General features: G+C 42.1%; 1 protein-coding gene across 1 annotated transcript in view; it reads right to left on the bottom strand.

Moving 5' to 3' along the window:
• The window catches only part of URB1 (URB1 ribosome biogenesis homolog), a 59,667-nt gene extending 36,867 nt beyond the window's left edge, over positions 1-22,800 (bottom strand). The window contains exons 1-14 of the mRNA XM_059816683.1: positions 22,668-22,800; positions 22,163-22,302; positions 20,636-20,787; positions 18,422-18,554; positions 16,153-16,249; positions 14,617-14,702; positions 12,571-12,696; positions 10,754-10,884; positions 9,420-9,615; positions 7,992-8,129; positions 7,434-7,607; positions 6,655-6,805; positions 3,966-4,088; positions 258-370 (exon numbers count right to left, since the gene is read on the bottom strand). Coding sequence (XP_059672666.1) covers positions 258-370; positions 3,966-4,088; positions 6,655-6,805; positions 7,434-7,607; positions 7,992-8,129; positions 9,420-9,615; positions 10,754-10,884; positions 12,571-12,696; positions 14,617-14,702; positions 16,153-16,249; positions 18,422-18,554; positions 20,636-20,787; positions 22,163-22,302; positions 22,668-22,800 — 1,893 coding nt within the window. The remainder of the gene's footprint in view (positions 1-257; positions 371-3,965; positions 4,089-6,654; positions 6,806-7,433; positions 7,608-7,991; positions 8,130-9,419; positions 9,616-10,753; positions 10,885-12,570; positions 12,697-14,616; positions 14,703-16,152; positions 16,250-18,421; positions 18,555-20,635; positions 20,788-22,162; positions 22,303-22,667) is intronic.
• Positions 22,801-23,788: the final 988 nt, after the last annotated feature.

Below are 23,788 nucleotides of genomic sequence, written 5' to 3'. Positions count from 1 at the left end.
AGCTGAAGGAGCATACAGAAGTTACATACAGAGTCCAGCCCTCTTCTGGGAGGCAAAAATTTCTGTCCTTGTAGAAAAACTTCTGAGCTCAGAAGGGATTCTTCACTAATGCTAAGACTGTAATTCCTACTGGTTTTACAGAAGGGTCACCTCCTAAAATGACTGGACTGGGACTAGTTTAAAACTAGGCAGTGCTGGATGTAAAGATTTGAGGACAACAGACCAAAGAAACACAAATCTGCCTTGAAGTCTCTTACCTGTACTCTGAACCAGGCAAATTTATTTGCAGGAAGTTCCAAAGCCACTTTCAGTATATGGTGCTGCAGAACAGGAGGAACCTCCTCTCGAAGGCCCTTTTCTGTGACAATACCTGAGGTTTGAAAGAAGTACAATCAACTTTCTTTTGGTATATCTTCCTGAGATTTCAGGAACACTAATCATTTAGGGTTTCAAACCACCACTGTGAGGTAAGCTAGCAATCCACAAATTTTCGTACCATGAGATTCCCAGACACACTATGATTATGTTTGGCCAATCTAAGGCTGGAATCCAGCCCTCAGCAGGGAGAGTCTAACACCTGCCCGTGGCACAAGCCATCGCTGGTGCATGGGAATACAAAATCTCTTCTATCAGTCTCAGGGACCCTGAAAAGCTGTGTCCTACAGGAAGTAAAGAGGATGGATAAACTGGAGACCAAAATACAGAATTTAAGTCAGTAACCAATCTTAACGTTTATACTATTACATTATTTGCTACAGGCAACGGAACTTTACACTTGTGTCTCTCCCTGCATCACTTTTATCATCTGCTCACAATGACTGCTTTGGCATAGCCTCAGAATTATTCACTTTACAGGTCACACAGCTCTGCAGAGACCTTCACAGTGTGCTCCAAAAATTGACATGCCCACACTTTAACTGCAGTTAAGTTACATACAGAGATCAGCTGTATAAAGCTTTGGTGTCAGGGTGCTTTACATACTCTGTGAGTATCTTTGTGGTCCATATTAGAGAGAGAACAATAATGCAGCATCACTACAAAGTCTAGCCAACAGTAAGATCAAACAATAAAACTGCACCAGCTGTGTAAAGCACATATTGCTACAAGGTAAAAAAACATGCTGCCTTTGGAGCGTATGTTTCAATCAGGGTGAGAGGAAGGAATGCCAGCTTGAGAGTTCTGTCATCTGAGGGAAGGAAGTTTCATGATTAAATTTACACCATCATTTTCTACCATATCATCTTTCATCAAAATTAATAACCAGGCTCACTTCATTACATTTGTTTGAGAATGACACTTTATTTTCCATCCTGTTCAACTTTTTATTACATACTGTAACAAAACATACCATCAAAGAGATTTCTGCCTTACAAAAATATGTCCTCCTTTTGTCCATTTTGAAAAAAGCAGACCAACACAAGAAATAATGGGATAAACAGGGTATGTGATTTGGTGAGTCACCAAGTATACAAACCAATTAAATATGCTTTGACAGAGGGAGGAAAAACCTCACACATGAGACTGTTGATTCAGAGGGGTTTTTTGTTTAAAGCCCCTTTTTTTAGGCTAGCAAATGTGGTGCCCGTATACAAGGGCCGGAAGGAGGATCTGGGGAACTACAGGCCTGTCAGCCTGACCTCGGTGCCAGGGAAGGTTATGGAGCAGATCATCTTGAGCGCCATCACATGGCACATACGGGACAACCAAGTTACTAGGCCCAGTCAGCGTGGGTTTATGAAAGACAGGTCCTGCCTAACTAACCTGATCTCCTCCTATGACAAGGTGACCCGCTTAGTGGACAAAGGAAAGGCTGTGGATATAGTCTACCTAGACTTTAGTAAAGCCTTTGAGACTGTTTCCCACAGCATTCTCCTGGAGAAACTGGCTGCTCATGGCTTGGAGGGGCATACTCTTCTCTGGGTAAAAAACTGCCTGAATGGCCTAGCACAAAGGGTTGTGGTGAATGGAGTTAAATCCAGTTGGCGGCCGGTCACAAGTGGCGTTCCCCAGGGCTCAGTTTTGGGGCTAGCTCTGTTTAGTGTTTTTATCAATGATCTGGACAAGGGGATCGAGTGCTCCCTCAGCAAGTTTGCAGATGACACCAAGTTGGGCGGGAGTGTTGATCTGCTCGAGGGTCGGAAGGCTCTGCAGAGGGATCTGGACAGGCTGGATCGATGGGCCGAGGCCCACTGTATGAGGTTCAACAAGGCCAAGTGCCGGGTCCTGCACTTTGGTCACAAAAACCCCATGCAACACTACAGGCCTGGGGACGAGTGACTGGAAAGCTGCCCAGGGGAAAAGGACCTGGGGGTGCTGGTTGACAGCCGGCTGAATATGAGCCAGCAGTGTGCCCAGGTGGCCAAGAAGGCCAACGGCATCCTGGCCTGTATCAGAAATAGTGTGGCCAGCAGGACTACGGAAGTGATCGACCCCTGTACTCGGCACTGGCGAGGCCGCACCTCGAATACTGTGTTCAGTTTTGGGCCCCTCACTACAAGAAAGACATTGGGGTGCTGGAGCGTGTCCAGAGAAGGGCGACAAAGCTGGTGTAGGGTCTAGAGGGCAAGGCTTATGAGAAGCAGCTGAGGGAACTGGGGTTGTTCAGTCTGGAGAAAAGGAGGCGGAGAGGAGACCTTATTGCTCTCTACAACTATCTGAAAGGAGGTTGTAGAGATGTGGATGTCAGCCTCTTTTCCCAAGTAACAAGCGATAAGATGAGAGGAAACAGCCTCAAGTTGCAGCAGGGGAGGTTTACATTGGACATTAGGAAAAATTTCTTCACCGAAAGGGTTGTCAAGCACTGGAACAGGCTGTCCAGGGAAGTGGTTGAGTCACCATCCCTGGAAGTGTTTAGAAGACGTGTGGATGTGGTGCTTAGGGACATGATTTAGTGGTGGACTTAGCAGTGTTAGGTTTTTGGTTGGACTTAATGATCTTAAAGGTCTTTTCCAAACTAAATGATTCTATGATTTTTTTTCCCCTGACAGACTTTAATTAAGGCATTTACATTCTTACACATCCCAGACCTGCCTAAAATACAGATAGTTGCTCTAGTTTGGTGGCCTACAAGCTCTGATGGCCCACAGACTGCAATGATGCCCAAAAAACATTTTGGTCTCTCCTCCAGTCTCAATTTTAAATGGCTGTATTTATTGTACCACAAGCCATATTGGAGGATCTTGCCCACAGTCCATAATTTGTGGCTCACCATCCTTGCTGCACTAAGCAGGTGTAGAACATCTCTGTTTACTTCTGCTGTATGAAGAGGAATACCATCCGTGAACATGACAGAGAGAAATACAACACTATTGCTAAAGTGCTTCCTCACATGGATTTTCCACAGGAGATAATACCATACAGAATAGTGTTCTTCTCCCCGCACACTGCCAAACTGTGATAAAATAATTCAAAACACAGCAAATGGAAAAAAATACTTGAATGTTAAAAGATTTTCCAGAGGAGACTGGTTAATTTGTACGTGCTTCTCCCCCAACTTAAACTTTCTGTGAACTATCCTGTTAAAAAAAACTAAAATCTTTATCATTGCAGCTAGTAAGAGTTTGGAAATAACTTACTTATGTTGGATTGTTGACGTAGGTCTAAGAGAATTACACCCCCAAATCTCATTAAGAGTTGGACAAGTGTCTTCCTCAGAAACATTAGAATTAAAACCCCATAAAAACCAAATTTTTGCAAGAATACGACACACAAAGAGGAAGACTGTAGCGCAACCTACCACTCCGAACAACCAAGTGTAGCAGAGTAGCTATGGAATTTAAGAGGGCAGAGTGCCAGAGCACTGCAGAAATAGCAACAATAAATGACAACACAATGAAGAAACTAAAAAGTGTTACTTTTAGAAAACAGTTCTTTATCTACACAGAAGAGCAAACATTCCCTTCTGTTGTGGACTTTGTAAATAGCCAGAGAAAGCAATGAAGGTAATAGAAATACCCATCACATACCTTTTAGCAGCTTGCTAAAATCAAAGTTGCTCCGTGCTACCAAGTGGGGCACAACCTTCTGATACAGGCATATGACCTGAAGCAGTGCAGCTTTCAGAAACAGTGTCTCAGCATCATCTGAACCTAAACAAAGTGTTAACATAATTAGTTTCACATTCTTTCACACCAAGAGAGCACAGTGTATCACCTACATTATCGAACATGAGAATTACCAACTATATTTCCAATAGACTTGCCTATAAAATGATCAGTTATCTTCCTCACTAACAAGAAGAAACAGAAAAAAAACCATGGAATCCCCAATTCCCTTCCCCAGCATTCCTGTGTGAATACTTGCAAAACTAAATCAGCTTATTCAGTGCTTAAATTGGCAGTTGCCGTATCGAATTTGATTGTAAAGTGCTCACACATATAAAAGACAACCTCAACATTTTAACACTCACTGTAAGAATCCAATCAGTCCCACTGCTGTTCAATTTAAGGCTGAACAACAGAAAAAAGTGAAGGAAAGGATATGGTCATGCTGCTGGTTTCCGGGGACACTATTTTTACCTAATGCCGGGTAGGTTTGACTGGGGAAGTGCAGGAGACAGCACACTAATTTATTACTAATTTATTACTTCAGTTAAAGGTTTCTTTCTTTCCCTTCCCTCTTTCAAAATTCTACTTTCTCAATGTGACCTCTTGGCAAGAGGAGGACAAATACCTGTATGAGAGAAACACCAACCCCAGCTAAGGCAGCTGTTTACTTCTTACGAAAAGCTATTTCAGCAGCTAAATATTCTTTTAGTTTATAACATGAGGACGCATAAAAGCTACTTGTTATCCAGGCAGTAATAAAAGGAAGCAAAATAAGTAAAGGGCAGCCAAAACTTTTTTATAACACCTACTTTTTTCCTGTTAACTGGGTCTCCCTCAGGGAGCTATGAAGAACTGGATGGATGCCATGCATAAACTTTGTCTTTGTTTGCCTGAGTCTCAACTCCCATTAAAAAAGAATTCTCTAGTGGCCACAGTGCAAAGTAAAGCTGTAAAAGGTGAGCTGAGAGTAAGCGATACAGTATTATCACCCTAGTATGCAGAGAAACTACAGCTACAGTACTTTAGAGATTAGCTACTCCATTGTTTTCAGCAGGCACTCTACCAATAAAGAGCCTTGGAGTGTCAGCATTGACAACTATTCTGCTGCCCAAAGCCACACACAGAAGGACATATACTGAAAAACTCTCTGCTCCAGGAAGTCACACTGTGGAACATGCCCTGTGAAGGGCATGAAACTGTCTGCAGATTTATCTTCAGTCTAGAAGTAAAACATTGCAGGCTGCCAGCCAAGCTACAGAGAGTACTAAAACTTCCAGTTCCCTGCAACAGGACTATGAAAGCAAGTCCTTCATGAGGGACACTGGTTTTGAGAGAGGAAAACTGAAGCCTTCACTCCAGCCCTCTCTCCCTCTTCCAACACTTGCATGTTTCCAATTCTGTGCTACAGCAACACAAGCATTTGTGTAGCCACAGTAACTAACTGCTTCAAAAAAAATGATCTCATGGTAAAATAACCTGGCCAAACTAAATCCCTCAAAAATTATTTTTCAGACAAATCAGCTTCCCTGACTGTTATACCATGTGGCTGCAAAATACTCCTACTAGCATAAAAGGATCAAGGACAGGAGGGTAAAGTTCAACAAGGGGAAGTGCAAAGTCCTACACCGGAGGAGAAAAAACCTCATGCACCAGTATGCACTGGGGGCCACCCAGCTGGAAAGCAGCTGGGCAGAAAATAACCTGGGGGTCCTGGTGGACACCAGGTTGAACATAAGCCAGGCTGAACATGTGCCCTTGCCACAGAGAAGGCTACCAGTATTCTGGGCTGCATTAGACAAAGCATTGCCAGAAGGTCAAGGGAGGCAATCCTTCCCCTCTAGTCAGCACTGGTGAGGCCACACCTGGAGTGCTGTGTCCAGTTCTGGGCTCCCCCGTACAAGAGAGACATGGACACACTGCAGAGAGTCCAGCAAAGGGCCACGAAGATGATGAAGGGACTGGAGCACCTCTCCTGTGAGGTAAGGCTGGGAGAGCTGGGACTGTTCAGCCTGGAGACGAGATGGCTTAAGGGGATCTTATCAATGTATATAAATACCTGAAGGGAGGGTGCAAAGAGGACGGAGCCAAGCTCTTTTCAGTGGTGCCCAGCGACAGGACCAGAGTCAACGGGCACAAACTGAAACACAGGAGGTTTCCTCTGAACATCAGGGAACACCTTTTCTCTGTGAGGGTGGCCAAACACTGGCACAGGTTGCCCAGAGAGGTCATTGGAGTCTCTACCCTTGGAGATATTCAAAAGCTGTCTGGACATGGTCCTCAGAAACCAGGTTTAGGCAGGGGGGTTGGACAAGCTGACCTCCAGAGGTCCATTCCAACCTCAACCATTCTGTGATTCTGTGACAGCAGAAAGGCAAACTGCTTAACTTCCTAGTAGCAATGGCAGCCTATCTGTCAAACAGTGTTCTTAGGCAATTCTAATGCTGGCGAGAATTAAACTGCCCAAAGAACTGAACAAAACAAAGATGAATAGCAAATGCACAGGTGACACCTGGACTCTGCTGAAGTTAACTACCTCACATAGGATGAGGATTTCACAACACCCATTCACACACATGTAAGAAGGGGTAACTCCACCTGCTTTGCCTACCATGCTGTTGAGCAACTTCTGCTGCCTCGGTCGTTGCCTTCACAGCTGACGTATCACTTTCCCTTTTCTCCTCTTGGCTATCATGGTGTTCTCTCCCTTGCTTCAGAAGGGACTGCCAGACAGCCACTATATTGTTCATGTCTGGTAAAAGCTAGAAGCAAAAAGAGGAAACTGCAATAGCTCTCCTGCATGAGACAAAGCTACTGTGATAAAAATACTCACAACCAACCAACACAAGGATTTGCTGCTCTTCACAAAGGTTGGAACTCATCTTGTATGCAATCAGAAAAAGATCTGAAATCAAGTAGTGTACTTTCACTTCTGCAGAACATAAATGCTGGAAAGAATACTTTACAGGAAAAGTTTCTTAGGTTTGGTTCTTCATCCTCATGGTACATTTTCAACCCAAGTGCTACATTGTTTAGTAACTTCTAACTCCAAATGAACTCTGCTGGCTACAATTTACTCGAACCAGGAAGAGAATCTGCTTCTGAGCCCACTCTTGGAATTCATTTGCAGCACAACAGCTGCCAATGTTACAAATTTGTCTCACAACAAAATTTTATTTGCATTTCCATCAGACAGCTTTGTTAGGAAATGTAGTCTACTACCACACCAGTTATTAACACCTTTTAACCCACAGCCTTCCCCTCACGCTCTTCAAAAACACTATCTTCTGGCTCCTAGGCCACAACCACTTGGGGAGAAAGTGCAGAGGAGTAGTTACCTGCTGCAAAATAACTCATGTTATATATCCCAATTTTCTTTTTATTTTGTACCTTGCTGATGGCTTCTCTGTACATCTGTACAAATTCCTGCATCATTGACAGTGTGTAGATTTCTGACTTTTGCCAAGTTTCTTCATTCAAACAGTACTCAATATTCTTCAAGGCTCTTCTCAAAACCATTGATACAAGTGACAGTATGCTGTGCTTCACTACCGTGCTGGGTAACTAGAAAAAGGAGGTTGAATTAATGACATTTCACTGCTTCCTCTTATGCTTTGCACATAATCTGTACTCTGAATATATGTTAAAATTTGTTAACAAATTATTTCCTACATGTTGGCTTGCAGGAAAGAATCTGTAGGTTTTCAGATTCCCAGCCTAAACCACTAGTGACCATTGGCAGAGTTGGTGCTTGTGAATGGCTCCTGGAAGCAGTATCAATGGGTTTTAATTAATTTTCCAGTGCTTCCCCAAGCCAGCTTTATGCTGGGCCAGACAATATAAAACGTATGTAATTAACCAACTTAAGAAATTTATTGGATGATCACACACTTAAACAGTATTAACAAGGACAGAAAAATCCACTGAAATACTATAAACTGCTCTTACATTTAGTCCTTGGGTGAACATTATTTTATTGCACACTGCAGGGACTGTTGTTACCATCACCATAGAAAGCAACCTGGGAAGAGGAATAAACTCTGAAGTCTTAAAACAATTGGAAATCTCTGGTTGAGCCTCATAGATCTGAAATAAAAATAACAATTTAATCAACATTTATACAGCCCTGAAGATAACAGCTTCTTCTGGGGAGCATTTTATAGAAGGGTTTTGACTTGTCAAAAGTAATGACAGCACTAAATACCAATTTTTATGCAGAAATGCTACAGAGCATCGCCCAGACTCCTATTCAACTAAATGGAACATCTGTATCTGACCTGCACCCCTGCTAAAGGCCACCCCTTTTCAACAAACAAACTACAGAGCCTACTTGCCCATTTTAAGCTAAAGCAAAGAGTCAGAGGAACACTCAGAAAGGACAAAAGGTTTTTCTAGCTGAGCTTGGATGTTGCTGCATCTCAAAACACGTACCATCAACATGATGTTTCCCACTGCTTCTTACGCCAATTCCTTCTTTCCCGGTTTAGTTAAATGTTTATACAGCCTCCTGCCCTGAGCATGGCTTTTTACCAAATGACCTTCCAACTCACTCTATGTCTATACTTTTTAAAGCATCTGTGGCTGTGAGCCATGGCTCATTTTCCTCAGCACCCATAGAAAACAGGATGCCATCTTCCCCCCCTCTGTTTACCATCTTCGACATTTAACAGCATCCTGCTGCTTCTTCCCTAACATACCTACAGTAATTGACGGTGTTATTTCAGAACTAATAAGTCCTTCCTGTTTAGCTCACTTAAACCTCAGTCACCTAACTTCCCCACTGCTGGACTGGTTTGTTTTTAAAAATCATTATTTATTAAATATTGTGCCTGTCTGCTTTTTACTGATTTTAATAAACTCTAAAGCACTGTGCATTTACAGCTGTTAACACATCTTCAGACATGTGAGTCTCCTCTGATACAGAACAGCTGCTTCTGAAACAAAACCAAAAAAACCCACTCCCTGATCCTCAGCTTAGTTCCTCTGAAATCAATGAAATCTTGTTGTCACTAGGAAGACCTCAGCTAAGATCATGAATTCAGAGTTAGTTTATACCTAACACACCCACACCACAGGCTGTCCGGGCTCTGTACTGCACAGTACCAAAATTGTAACAAATTTTACAAAGGAATGGCATTATAACATCTATCTGTAATAAAAGCAATCAAAGGCAGGCTTACCAATTTACTACCAAGTTCCTTTGCTTGGTAACTTTTTTGTAGGTCAGGAATGTTTGACTTTACCATCTTCCTTATTACAATTTTGTGTAATTCTGCACTACTGTTTAACAAAAACTACTTCAATATTTGGAGGAAAAAAGAGTATTGGGATTGCAAATTTCTATGGAGAGCTGGTGTGCATCATTTATACTCTTACCTTTTTGAGTAACTTCATATTGTCCATCCAAGCTGACTTCAGTCTAGGAACAAAGGAATACTGGGTCTCCTTAAAGTATCTATTCAGTAAATCTGGGCATACTTTAAGAATATTCACCATGAGATCAGCAACCATTTCGTCTTCTGTTGCAGTTTTTAAACCCAGCAGAAAGCGCAGAAGCACCACATTTCCTCCCCTATTGAAGACAAAGAAATACTTCAGAAAGGAAATCCCTCTTTCGATACTTTACATGTGATGCTAACTCTGCAACTCCTCTAACTGTTGCTGGAGTAAATTCAAGGCAAGACCCCTCACACTGCTGGTGTAATTTCTGAGTTTAAACTCAGAAAAGTAAGAACTGAATTTACCTCCAGGTTTTCTGCATGACAAAGAGCAATTACTTTTAATTAAACCCACAAATTATACCCACAGTTAAACCCGAAATATTCTAACCAAACTTCACAAAGCTAAATATGTAGAATTAAAACTTAATATTAAACTTGGAAGTAATTTCTGTAGTCTTTCAGTCCTCTTTTTTTAAGGTTACTTCTGTATGTCCATAAACAAAGTGAAAATACCACAGATAACCAAACGAATACCAGCTAAAATTTTGCTCGCAGCAAGAAACAACATGCTCTAGCATCACTCAGTATTAGTACCCGGTACTACAATCTAGTACCTTCTTTGCCCAGCTAATGTGATGAAGCATAAACTCACCCTATGAGAACCCCTCCATGGAATTACAAGAGTCTGGATTATTTTTCTCTATCAGTTATAATCTTCGTGCACACATATTTTAACTAGTTAGCGAATGGAAACAGTAGGGCAAATAGGTGCTTCCAGATCAGGTGTTACTGAAATCAATGTTGACATTTTGCCAAAATCTGGGATAAACCATGTCTGGTTCTACAAAATGTAAATTAGACTAGATATTTTACTACCATCTGGTTTATACTGCAGCTCTGATGCTTTACTGTCACCTCAAAAAAAAAAAAAGTATAAAAATCACACCTTTCAATACGAGCCTTGTTACCTAGTTATTTACAGAGATGGCTCAGAGAAACAAGACGATTGCCTAAGCCCCTATGAATTGGGCAGAGCACTCGCTATTCTAATACGCAGAGGTATAAGGAGATCCAATAGCTTGATCTTGGGAAGTTAAAAACAAAACACCCCAACATATTTGTTTCTTCTACCACAGAAAAAAGAGAGAGGGAAGGAGAATTCAGTGAAGTTACTGGCAAAAGCCTAGAAGGGCAGACAAGAGAACTAGTGAGGTCTCTCTTGTTCCTAGCACAAAGTACAGATACAATCTCAGCTATCTGGTGACTTACTTGCCAGAAGTTCCAAGACTTGGATCATAGAAAGTTATGCCATGTTTCAGAGAGCAACAGAGGTCCATTAAGAAATTATGAACAAGTTCCCGTACCATCATCTTTCCCACCTCTTCAGAACCTTGAGTCACCTATAAAAACCAAAAAGGAATAAAAAAGGCGTATGATTTTTGGTATCACAGAAGAAATTCTTCCATCATTTTCACTCTTCTTTAAATTTTATGAAGCTCCGTTTATACAGAAATGCTAACAGATCATTTGGCTTTTGTTCACATTAACGAGACAAATTTCAGTTTCTGTATTAAACATACTAAATATTACAATATTTTTTGTTTCAAGGAAAGCAAACCTACCAAATTTAGGTACATATGTAATAACACAGGGCATTACCTAGGGCTTTTTGCTAAGAAGCCAGACAGAAGAAGACAGAGAAAAGTCAAGCTAAAGAAAAGTAGCGACCAAAAAAAAAATCACCGACACCTTCAGCGTAAAGCATGTGAAAACAAGCATGTGTATGTTTTTTAGGCCAATTTCACAGAAGACGGAACAACTTCAATACAGGGCAAGAGAGATGGATAGCTGACAATGCACTGAATATGCCAACACTTCAGGGAAAGGAGGTGGGGCATCAATGCCATAACAATCACCATACAAAAATGGAAGAAGTGACCAAATATCCAATGTCAAGCAAAAAAAAAAAAAAAAAACAAAAAAACCCCACCAACCCAGATTCCATTAACCTTTTACATTCAGCACAGCTCAAGATCCGTACTAATGAGAAGTCTCTTCACAACTGTGGTTAGGAAATCACAAACCATATGACTCACAAGGACTGCATGGAATTGTTAAGAATTTAAAATTACTCAAAACTGAAATGCACGTTCATGAATAGAATCATAGATTTACATAGCTCCAAGCAGACACCTACTAGAAACAGATCTCCTCCAAAAGTGTTCACGATATATTAGGATTGGAATGGCATAGGCATAAACATCCAGTAGCAGAAGTACAAGAAAGCAGTTGTTCAGTGTTAGAAGTTTTGAAGAAGTATGGTTGGGAAAGGTGAAAAGTTTGCAGCCAAAACCCAGTGGAAGCATAGAAGTCTTTCTACTGCTTTGCATTGGGCTTACAGCCATGCCTTAGATATTCCCACAGTGAAAGCGGGGGGGAAAAAAAAAAAAGAGATGACATGATTAATAAAAAATCAGAAATGTAATCTATTTATGAGGAGAAGGTAAAAAGCATCTGCAGTACTAATACACACACCACCTGCGGCCCTGATCCTTGCCTCATGTATGACTTTAGGAATGTGATTTCATGGACCAGTAGAATCAATAACAGCTCAGCCCTCAGAAACCCTGCCAACCTCTCAAACAATGCAAGCTGAAAAGGCTGGCAACCATCTTGGGAGTTTAGCGCTCATATCAGAGCAGCGTGTAGGATAGAAATGCAGGACATGGTAAAAACACTGCTTCTGATATATTCTCCTATAGAGACACAAATGTGACCAGGCAATGCAATACAGTACTTGCACTCAAAAGCCCCATCTCTCCCTGGTTAACAGATCTGCACTGAACTTCTGGCAATCAGGGAGGGGAAACAAACCCTCCTCCTCGAGCGGTGAGAAGTAGCAGAAAGTCAGCATTTCTTTTTAAGTAGCCTCAGCAGATCCCTCTTCTTGAGCTCATCAAGGTTAGAATAACTGGAAGCTATTTCAAAACCTGTGGGCTGCAAAAGGAAGAAAAAAACAAACAAAAAAAACCAGGCAGGACAATGACTAGGAGTTACAAAGACGTAAGTTACCAAAGTTACCAGACCTTTAAATCCCCAGGGCTGACATCAGTAATCCCATTCCACCGGTAAAGTGAAGCAATGTGAATCAACACTTCTGCAGTAAAAAAGCGCACCTTCTGGGTTTTGGTGATATTTTTATTTTGAACCACCTGAAAACAACAAGGAAAAAAAAAAGACAGACAACTCTTATATTTATTGCAAGTTATTTCATTCTTCTAGTACACACATAGCTCACTCTCCTCACTAGAGCAGACAAAAGGTTCTGCCTGTCCTGTTAACACTTCTTTTACATGCTCCTGCTCCCATCTTGATACAGTTGAAGCCACAGGACTCTACACCAACTTCTGCAAACACTGCACATGCCGAACAGGATAGACTTTCAAGTTCAATGAAAGAGCACAGAACGTATTTAGAGTAGCACAGCCACAGACTAGGATCATGGAAACCTGCTGGTAGAGACGGTAGAACCTGCTACAAATAAAAGTTTGAATGGAAGGGAAAACAGTGAAGGAAGTTCTCAAAAATTCTCCTACTGTTTTCTCTGGTCCTCATTTTTTTAATTCTCATTTTCCTTGCTAAACTGAAGGAGTCATACAGTGTGTTAGGTTTCATCAATAACGTAACAGTACATGATGTATGATTCCCACATGGGAAAAGCTTCATTTAGAAAACAGTTTCAAGGAGGTTTATTTTACATCTAAATGCTAGCTTTTTTCTTCTTCCTCTTCCAAGTTTATTGCAATAGAAAAATGAAAGAATATTTTTGGCTTTAAATTGTCAGTTGTGAAAAGCCCGAGTCTGATACAGGCTCTTATGGTCACACTCTAAATTTGAAACTACTTTTTATTCATTCTCTCAATTGGTCATACAACAGCTTGTGCAACATCGCTACAGTAATTCAAAACAGAGATTCAAAAATAATAGATAATGGAACTAAAAACATTTTTTAAAACGTTTTCTAGAAATAAAATAAATCTCTGGTGCAGTTGTTGTACCCACAGCAGCAATAAGCTGGTACGTCACAGTGAAAGAGGCACTGCCATGCTCAGAAGCTAAGGAACAGCAGAGCACAGAAAAGGCAGTAAAGACTAAACCAACTCTCACACCTTTCTGCAATTCCTGCTTTCAAGTTTTCTGTCTCAACCCTGCTATGTCATGAGGTTATTTCTGTTTGCTATGAAAGAATCAGAAAAAACACCTTCAAAGAGGAGCAGACTTACCTCTCCAACAGTACTTTCTGACAGCAGGTGGTATGTACCCTTTCCTTGTCTAAAAACTACTCTGATTTTGAGAAGACAATTTTATGATAAGACTTCCCTTTTCCTCTATCCCACCAAGAAACACCTTTGACTGAATTTACCTCCTGCAGCAGAAACTTTGCCATCCTAACAGTAAGCAAGTCCAAAGACCAGCTATCCTGGCCCACAGGATGTGGCCTCAACGGAGCCCTGCCAAGACTGGTTGGAGAACAGTACCACACCCCCTTCAACTGCAACCAGACAGCTCCTAGAAACCCACTTCACATCACAGTCCCCATACTAGAAACACACAAAATCCTTTTTCTCCTGGAAACAAGATTGTATGTCATTACCTAGTTCAGAGCTAACAAACCTAGTCAAATCTAGCTGACCTCCCCATTTCAGCATGAGACATATTAATTGAAGGACCAATCTTACTGTCACTGGAAGCACCAAAAAGAGTCCAGTTCTTTTGCATCAGTGCCAAGCCTGAAGGTCAATCGCAACCCGTGAAACAATTGGAATCTGTTGGACACCACACACTGAAGATGAGCTGAAATTAGCATCTAAGTACAAGCTATGCAATGAATTCCTTTAAGAGGGCATTGGAAAAGCATAACAAGCTTCAGCCCTGAAACAGTAATATGACCAAGCTATCGACCGTCAACAAATATTGTCAGTAATGGACACATTGACAAACTTTCAGCAGCAGCAGCACAGTACCAACATCTTAAAGAGCTGTACATTTTATGAGATATTACTGCAAAACTGTTTCCAGCAGCAAAGAAAACAGAAAAGAAGAGACAATGCAGTTTCAAGGGCATATCATACCTTAGTTCTCAGTGTGGAAAGTAGAAGATTGACAGTAGAAGCTTTGTCTTCCTTTACTTCAGAGCGAAGAATATCTGGAATGAAATCTAAGAAGACATTGCAAATGTTAAGTGAAAATGTGAAAGCTATTTCCATACTAAAATGCTTCAGGGAATTCATACCCATTTCTCTTCAATGTCATATTATTTACCTTGCTGTTATATTTCAGGATGAACCAAAGGGCTGCAATCACAGTTCAGAAGGATAATGTGTCTGTAACTACAGTGATGAGCAAGTAATACTGCCAAACCTACTCTCATCATAACTAGCTAATTTGTCAACTTGGTTATTAACACTTATTGCAACAGCATCTGTCAAGTTCAAATATATTTCAGGGCCCAATGTGCTATACAGTATTTAAACTTGAGTAAATACCTATCCTTTCCATTGAAGGACTCACAATTGTTTCACTGAGTGATTCTCAAACGTTTGAAGGTTACATCTTCAACCACATGCATCATCTTTTGGCTCACCTGTGCATCCCAAAGTTAGACAACTTCAGTTTACAGAGAACTTCAGTATCTTACAGGGGAATGAAAGCCAGCTGTGCTGACTGGGTCTAGATTTGCACTGTCATTCCCTGTCCTGAAAGAACTGAACAACTGTGAGCAATTAAAGGAAATCAGCAGCCCCCAGAGCAGCATGAACAATAGAAATAAATAATTATGGCCTGTTCTCACTCCCTTACCATAGAAGAAATGAACTGCTGCCAGCTAATGACTATTTTAAGAGTATTTCTAGATCCTTTCCGAATTCTTTCATAGCCTTACCAAGAGTCACAATTCACAACTTCAAAAACATCAGCAGTAGATTTCAAACCACTAAAGTCAACAGAAGTTTTACATTACCTTCAGCACATACGGGATCAAGTATTAATCAAGTATATGTAAGATTCAACTTTCTGAATCCTCTTGTCAGTTCAGTTTGACCCCCTTCTCTAAGAGACATGGGTATAACATATTCCTGGCCTGCACTCCCGTGTAATGCTTCCATAAAGGATGCAAAGGACATTACACTGGTCTCCTGAATCACTGACAAAAAGCTGTCTAATGGAGTACACAACAGTTGTCCTGCATGAGGATAGAAAGGATACTGAAGTATGCACAGTCTTTAACATTTTTAAAAAAAATTTTAATGCAACATATCCACTATTACTGTGTTATGAGCAAGGCTGGAGGCCATGAAGTTTTTTTTTGCTCATTGAATCCATGGCCTCAAAGTTATATTACATTTACCATTTTTACATCTGTGTCACCAAGGGCTTCCTATTTTTGCAGAGTTTTTGCAGACAGCAAATATTATTCTCAAGCAGAAGAGACACTCACTAGAATACTGAAGAAGTTTAACACTTTTCAGGTAATAAGATTAAAATTATGTCTTTTGTATCTTATTAGTGCTGTTTAACTGGTTCACATTTTGAATTAGCTCATATTTATTTATCACCAATGTAAGAGTCTGCCTTAAAAAAAAAAAAAAATACAAGCAATTGTGAAGTACCTTTTAATTCCAGCACCTGTGCCAAGATTGTGTTGTCACCAGCAATTAAAAAGGAGAGAGCAAACTGAATATAGGCCATACGGACATCAGTTCTCCCCTAAAAAAGATAAAAGGCACTGTTAGCATACAGATTGTACACAACTGCAAAACTATTACTGCAACAATTGATTAACATTATAAGTACACTAAACAGGTAAAATTAAACAACTTCTATAAATACGTTGCATATAGCCATACACATACATTTATATGCAATACATCCACAGTATATTAATTTGAAAAATTTCTTCCATTAAGCAGCTCACAGAGTCTGTTAAAGTTAACATCAAAAAGGAAGGTGTCCTAGTTTGTGTATTTTTCAATTCTCAATATATGAGATAGGCCGTAAATAAAAAAGAAGAAAATGTTAACAGTAGTTTCATGCCAAACCCTTGTACACACATCACTGAACATCCTCACTCCTGCACCACTTGGTACACTGGTGAATTCACAAAAATACTCAAGAACGGTAATGAAAGTAGTGCTGCTGCAATTTCTTACTATACAGGCTTCCAGAGCAGTGCCAGTCTTGGGGACTCCTGCTGCTTGTTGCCATTTTTGAGCTGCAGTGCATTGCACACATCCCTCAGCTATCACAACTGCTCCTGCAGCTACCAGGGTCATGCAACTAAGACTGGCTAAAAAAAAAAAAAAAGCTCTTAAAAGAGGCTAATATGTTATAAAACTACAAATTCAGGCACAGTGGAAATAACAAAAGCTTTGCCTAGAAAAGGACCATAGGATATGAACATGATTTATGATTTTTTTGGAACTTACTGTGCAACTTACAAGTTGCATGTAAAAATGTCTGAAAGAAGATACTGACTAGGCTAACAATAAGGCAGAAGCAATTCATAAAAGGGTTGAAAGAAGAAATAAAGAGAAAGAAATGAGATTTTGCTGTAAGCTTTAGGCCTGATATTTTTGTATTAAAAATTCACCTCTGACAGCCAGTTATAAAGTCGTAATTTCACTGAAAGCTGAGCAAAAGTAAGATCTTCAATCCATTTCTGGAAACTTTTTTCCTTGTACCTTACTTGCATATCTAATAAGCTTGTGGTCAAAAGACTACTTACATCCAAACATTTTAATTTAAGAAGCAGAGGTACTCCTAAAGACAACTTCTGCCTTAAGGTCAAAAACCATGAAATCTGATATTCCCAAAATTGTGTATATATAAAGCTACCAAGTAGAAGGCAAAAAACCAAAAACACATCTTTCTCCCCGAAACCAGCTTTTACAGTCTCATTTGTCACCACAGATGGCACAAACCCAACACAGATGTACACATTTATTCTGCAAGTCATCTTTAAAAACTAGAAACAATCTATCTGCATTGAAAATAATATTCGATTTATTACACACTTATATTTGGAACGAAATATAAATATTCTTGTTCTGAAACACTGCTAAAAAAAAATCAGGGTTGACCTGAAACAAACGGAGAGGAAACAAAAAATAAAGTTCCCTTTGGAAAAAGAGGAGTGACTTTTTCTACTCACTTGCATAACCTCCTTAAGGATTTCCGCCAAGAGATTGTTTAAACCTCCTAGTTATATTTTCAAATGCAAACACTCTGACTGTACGAGTGTTGGGCAAAATCCTCTCTCCATTTCTACAGCTTCAGAACCTCCATTTATTTCAGTGGGACCAAACTGCAATCCACGTATTGGAAAAAAAGACTGAGCTCTTCCCAAACACATGAATGAATGGTTTTCAGAAGTTTACCATCACTTTCACTCCATTTTAGACATTAAAAGGGTAGCCCACAGAAACTATACATGTATATTTCACCACAGCTTATTAGAAAGAGACAAGGCACTTTGATGTTTTGCAGTAAATTCTACAAAGCAGTGTAAAAACAAGGTTATACTGAGGAGCTCTGCACACTGACAAGATAAGAAAGACCAGCACAGGACGGAAAACGAAGCAAGCTATACCTCAAGGGTGCAGGCCAGCTCTCCCACTATTGCAGATACTCAGAAACAGCCCCTGGGGATTTTCTATATAAGTAGATGGGAAGCTCTTGCCCCATAGATCAGTTCTGCTGCCAATTAGAAACAATCAAGAAGCATTTCAGCCTGACACAGGACAGGAAGGAAAAGGTAAGTTCTTGCAGACGAAAATACGTCAAAGAGACTTTGGCAACAGCTTCGTTATAAATACTTGGCAGAAGAAAACTGATGGACCCATGGCGTAGCATTTCATGGCACACAGCAGTTTAATTTACCTTCTTGCATCTTTTTTTCAATAATCCAGGCAGAAACTTATTATTGAAATCAAAATGGCTATACACATCCCTTGCTGAATCTGGCCCTTGAGCCACCATTGCTGACAACAGGGTAAGGCACACTTGGCTCATCCTAAAACAAAAGGCAGAGGAAAACCTGCAGGTTATTTCCAGGATGACAGTTATACAAATAAGCAAATCAAGAGATTAAAATTTAAAGAAAGACCCTTTTCCTGTAAAAGAAATTATCCCACTTCACCTCCAACATCCACCCAAGCCTTCAGGAGTTTCAGGCATGAAGCAGTTCTGAGTCAGTCCCCACAGGAGCAATCAAGATAGCCATTAGGAAAGTATCCCCGGTCATGCAAAGCTCTCGCTGCAGTTGATGGGAGCTTTAGTTGAATATGAAACCAACCATCTTATGACCATCACAATACAGATTTAGGTCAAACAGACATTATTCCGCTATTCACAAAGAACTTTGATCTTCTTTGTGAACAGCCTGTTCCTACAAGCATATTTCTTGAACAGAGCCCCCAGTCCTGCAAATGCTTATGCGCTTTACTGCCACAATCAGGTCAGTAGGAGCTACAGCTACAGTCAAGGACACACACAGCGTAGGCCAAAGTAAGACTGCATTTTTTTGTGTTGTAGCTGAATGACAGATTTTCTTCAGTTTAAGTATGCAGCATGGTCTTGTCATGAACTAAATCCCAAGATCTACACTAAGTTTTGATTCTTGCTCACTGACCAATGGGAAAATTTGCCTGAGAAAATAGAAGAGAAGTTAAAACAACCAAAACCATTATTTTAGATAGTGATAATGGCAACTGGGAAGAAGGGAAAAGGGAATGCCTATTTGTATTCTTCCCAAAAATTAAGCTGTAACAAGAGGCTGGATATGCACTTTATGAAGTAGGATAAAAGGAAGAAAGTGCCAAAAATTAAGAACTCCTAAATTTGTGGGGAGTTTGCCGTTTATTTCAAAGGGAACATGACAGGGCTATCGGGTACAAGCCTGCAGACCTCCATCACCTGAATAGTCACTACCCATTAAGGGTTTTGGAATGTGTCCATCATGTTTCATTCATGGACAATCTATAAGAAAGCCATATGATTAAAGCACAGATCCCATCTAGACATACCACCACAATAAACTCCCTCTGCACATCAAAGAGGTAGCACAGAAAAAGCAGAGCATATACTATCAGAATACCACCAGAAATCTGCAGCCTCCTCTATGCAGGTTCTAGAAGGATTTCTCCAAGAGCTGTAATCTTTACATGCTTAATAATAAGTGCAGATCTGGCATAGTTTCAAAATTTATTTTACAATATACCTATCTACTTGTATTTGGGATTCTATGTACAGTTAAAATGCTTGTTGCAATAAAATCAACTGAGTGGTGCAGGAAGCGTGGTTGCGTCCATGAACTGGAAAGCAGAAAATGCTTTTCTAATTCTGGCCTGTCCAAAGACCGAAAGACAAGTCATTGGCCTTGGACAAGTCATTTGCAGTCTCTATTTTTTTCTGTCCCTTCCTCTTCCCCCCAGGTTTGTATTAAAATTTCTCTGGCACTTGGAACTTCTCTCACCCTGTCCACAGAGCATGAGAAATTGTGGTTTAGACTGGACTAGATAACACATGAGTGCTTAAATCGGCCTAAAATAGCCTTACATTTAAGAGACAGGAGAAGTTACAGAGGAAAAGCCAGTCTGGAAGAAAAAATTCTGTTATAGACATGGAAATCTGACTACAAAAAATACAGAGAAATAAAACACTCAAGAGCAGCTGGTTTTGCCATCATGAGATAGACTGCTCAGCCTCTGTGAACTACAAGAAAGCCTGTTCCTCCCTGTTCCATGCAGTACATTTCACTTCACAAACCAAGAAGCATTAAAACAATAGGACTCAATATAGCATCCACTTTACCTCTCACTTCGACAGGCACAACCAATGAAAACTGTAGCCTCAGGAAAGTATCATATAGCATTATATTATGTATTAGATCAGAGCTTCCACCTTGCAAAGTCTTCCACGTGCATTTATTTTACGAAACGTGAAACAGAATCATTAAATAAAGGTAGATTATTAGCACTAAGTCAAGCTGAATTTTGCAACGTCCTGTACACATGTGCAAGACCCACACAGCCCCTCAGGATCAATACAGAGGAACCGACAGGGATTTTCCGCTACAGTACAGAGAAGACTTACCTGTGATTTTCAGAATACAAGGCAACATAGACCAATCTCATGTAGGAATGAATCAACTTTTTGACTATGTTCATTCCCACAACAGAAAAATGGGAGAGGTCACTGGCTGTCCTCAGTAAAATGGCTTCTAGAGCTTGAAAGATTAATAGCATCTGTAAGATACAGAAATACATTAATATCTGCCAATGTCAGGTATGGCTTGAAATTATTGGCTGAGCAAACAGTAACAAACACCATTAGAAAAAGAGTAACCCCGCCACAAGAGGAAAGCTTCCACATATGAAGCCCAAGTTAACTTCCAATTTCTCTCCCAAATTAATGCTTTCTCTTCTAAAGAATTAGTTCTGAGACTGTGAATTTTCAAGGAAGCCCCTGTACAGATACTATATGAAAGACTAGAGAACCACAGGAGGTCAGCTGACTCCTCTTTTTTTTCAGTTGTTAAACTCATGAAATTCAGTAGCAGGGAGGGACAACCTCTACTGGAAGCCCAAGCCAACATCCTGACTGAAGGCCTGTACAATCCTGGACAAATAAACTGAATGTAAAAAAGGGTCCCCCTTCACTTGTGAATTGAGACCTACATGCCCGGTTTATCTGCATATGCACAATGGCCACTTCTGGGGATGCAAACACCAACTGCAGTGGAAATCTCAGCACAGGCTGATGGATCTTGAAGGCCCTTTTCCAGCTGGAGGTGGAAAAGTGCAGCTGGAGGTGCTAGTAAGTGCACAATGAAATGTGCTGGAGAAAACCATCTGAGCTGCTCCAGTCTTGCAATTAACTCCTTCTAGATGAATCCAGAATCCACACAGCACTGGGACTGTATTCATTACAAGTATTAGCCTCTTAGCAAAAGGATCTTGAAGACAGCATGTCACTGAACATGACACACGTCATCATTACACAGACAAAAATGATAATCTAATCTAAAGCAAAGACCAACAAGTGGAGGTTAAAAAGAACACTATCCAATTTTTACGTTGTAAGCAGATTTAAGTTAATAATGCTGCCACAGTACTCACAGTGAGGAGAGGTTTTTTAATTCCTTAGTTCATTCATCATATTCCAATGAGGAAAAACTGTGTCCAGCTCAGATGAGGAAAATGAGGTCAACTTTACCAGTGGCTTCCTAGAAATCCTGATGTATCAGGGAAATGTCTAGTTATCTAGAAACAGTTACTTTCACTGTACTATTTTTTTTTTTGTTTGCTCAACTGCTTCTGTTGACCTCCTTATTTCATAAAAGGTCTTTTGATAATATTTAAAGAAACTGAACAGCTTGATTTTGGCAGGACTACTGGTTGTGTGTATTATTAAATTCAGGAACACCTTTGCACTACAAAGGACATCTGCCACTTGAGCAATGCTTCTGCCACTGTGACTTCCAGGAAAAAAAAAAACAAACCACACACCATACTAAATTATCAGAATTATTCATGCTGCAAAGCACTTCTTTGGCGATTCCTCTCCCAGTTGGGACGCACGCTGGCAGTCATTACACTGTAACACCCACGGCCAACTTACTTCACTTTCAGGCTTCCTTTCTCCGTCCAGAAGTTTGAATATTTCAGCACACTCCATGGAAATTTTTACGTATCCCTCCACGACATCATATATTTCAGGTGATGGCAGCGTCTTAGCAACGGAGATGAAGGTCTCTAGACCTGCAACGCGAGAGTTTCACCCGGGGAACCGACACCTCGCGTCTGACACGCAACGAGCCGCCCCACCGGGCCCGGCCACGCCGGCGCTGCCGCCCGGGGTCTGCGGCGGGCCCGTGCCGTGCGGGAGCAGCACGTGCCCACGGTACAGCAGCAGCAATCACCGTCATCCCCGCGACGTCGCTCTGGGGACAGGAGACGTCTCCGGCTCCCCGGGGAGCCGCTGCAGCCCCCGCTGCGCCGGCGGAGCACGCCTTTACCTCACGACCGCACCGCGCCGCCGGGCACGGGCACGGGCAGAGCCGAGCACCGCCGGCACGCCGGCCACCCCCCGCCCAGCACGGCCCGGCCCGGCCCGGCCCTCTCACCCTTCCCGGCGGTGGCGGGGTCCCGCAGCAGCGCTTTGAAGCGGGTGCCGTTGAACTCCTCCTCCTCCTCACGGCAGGCTCGCTTGGCCGCCGGCGGGCCGGCCGCGGACACGCCGCGGCGCTTCACCGCCATGACACTGCCACCGCCCCGCGAGGGCCGTCCCGGAAGCGGCCGGGGCGGCAGCGCCTCGCCCCGGCAGGAAGCAGCGGCGGCAGCGGCCGCCTCCCCGCCGCGGCCGCCTCCCCTGCCAGCGAGGGAGGGGCGGCGGTGCGCCCGGCGTGGGGAGCGAGGCTGGGCCCGGCCCCTGAGCGAACGCAGCCGGCTGGGAGCAACGGGGCCGCGCCTCGCCCGCCGTGAGGAGCCGAGGCCCGGCTGCAGCGTGCAAGGGCAGCCTTTCCAGCCCCCGCCTGCCCCGGGCCGATCTCTCCCTGAGAGTTTCCAGCCGTGCTGCTTCTCCCGCCCCAGCTGCCTTGCAGCTCGTACGGAGCCCTCTCCCCAGTAGCGCTGCCCCGCGGCCTCTCGGGCCTCCCCTTCGGGGTTTTCCAGGTGGAAAATGCCCCTGCGTCGACATCCTGCTCCGCTGGCACGGGCCTAGTTTTATAAGGCAACCGTGGGCGCCTGGCTGCTCGTTTCTGCTGACGGACCTGGCCCTGTCACACATTTCAGTTGACCCTTCCTTGCCCGAAACTGCCCTGTACATGCGGTTACTGCTTGTCAGACAGCCGCCGGCTCAGGGGGGCATTCAGCCCCTGGGCAGAAAGCAAAGGCACTTTGTACAGTGCATAAACACGTAAACTACCTTTTGCATCATGTGAGTATGCGTTTGGTTGTCAGCGCAATCAGTGCCCAAGTTGACAAAAAGAGTTAAAAACAGTTATCACACCTTTTCTTTCCTCCCACTTCTCTCAGGATGCTTTGGTGGCCTCATTTGAAGCACAGCCGCACAGTCCTGACTGGTACTGCTGAGGGGTGAAAGCTTCTGGAGTAGGGGGACTTTGAAATCGGCTCTCCAGCGCCCTGCAACAGACTCTCATCCGTCGCTGCTCCCAAGGCCAAGCAGGTTTTTGTCTCCACCGGCATCACAGTTCCACAGGACTGCAGTCCCATGCAGTGCTGAATC

The sequence above is a fragment of the Gavia stellata genome, chromosome 1 (genome assembly GCF_030936135.1).
Source record: "Gavia stellata isolate bGavSte3 chromosome 1, bGavSte3.hap2, whole genome shotgun sequence".
NCBI lineage: Eukaryota > Metazoa > Chordata > Aves > Gaviiformes > Gaviidae > Gavia > Gavia stellata.
This window is presented reverse-complemented; position numbering and strand designations above follow the sequence as displayed.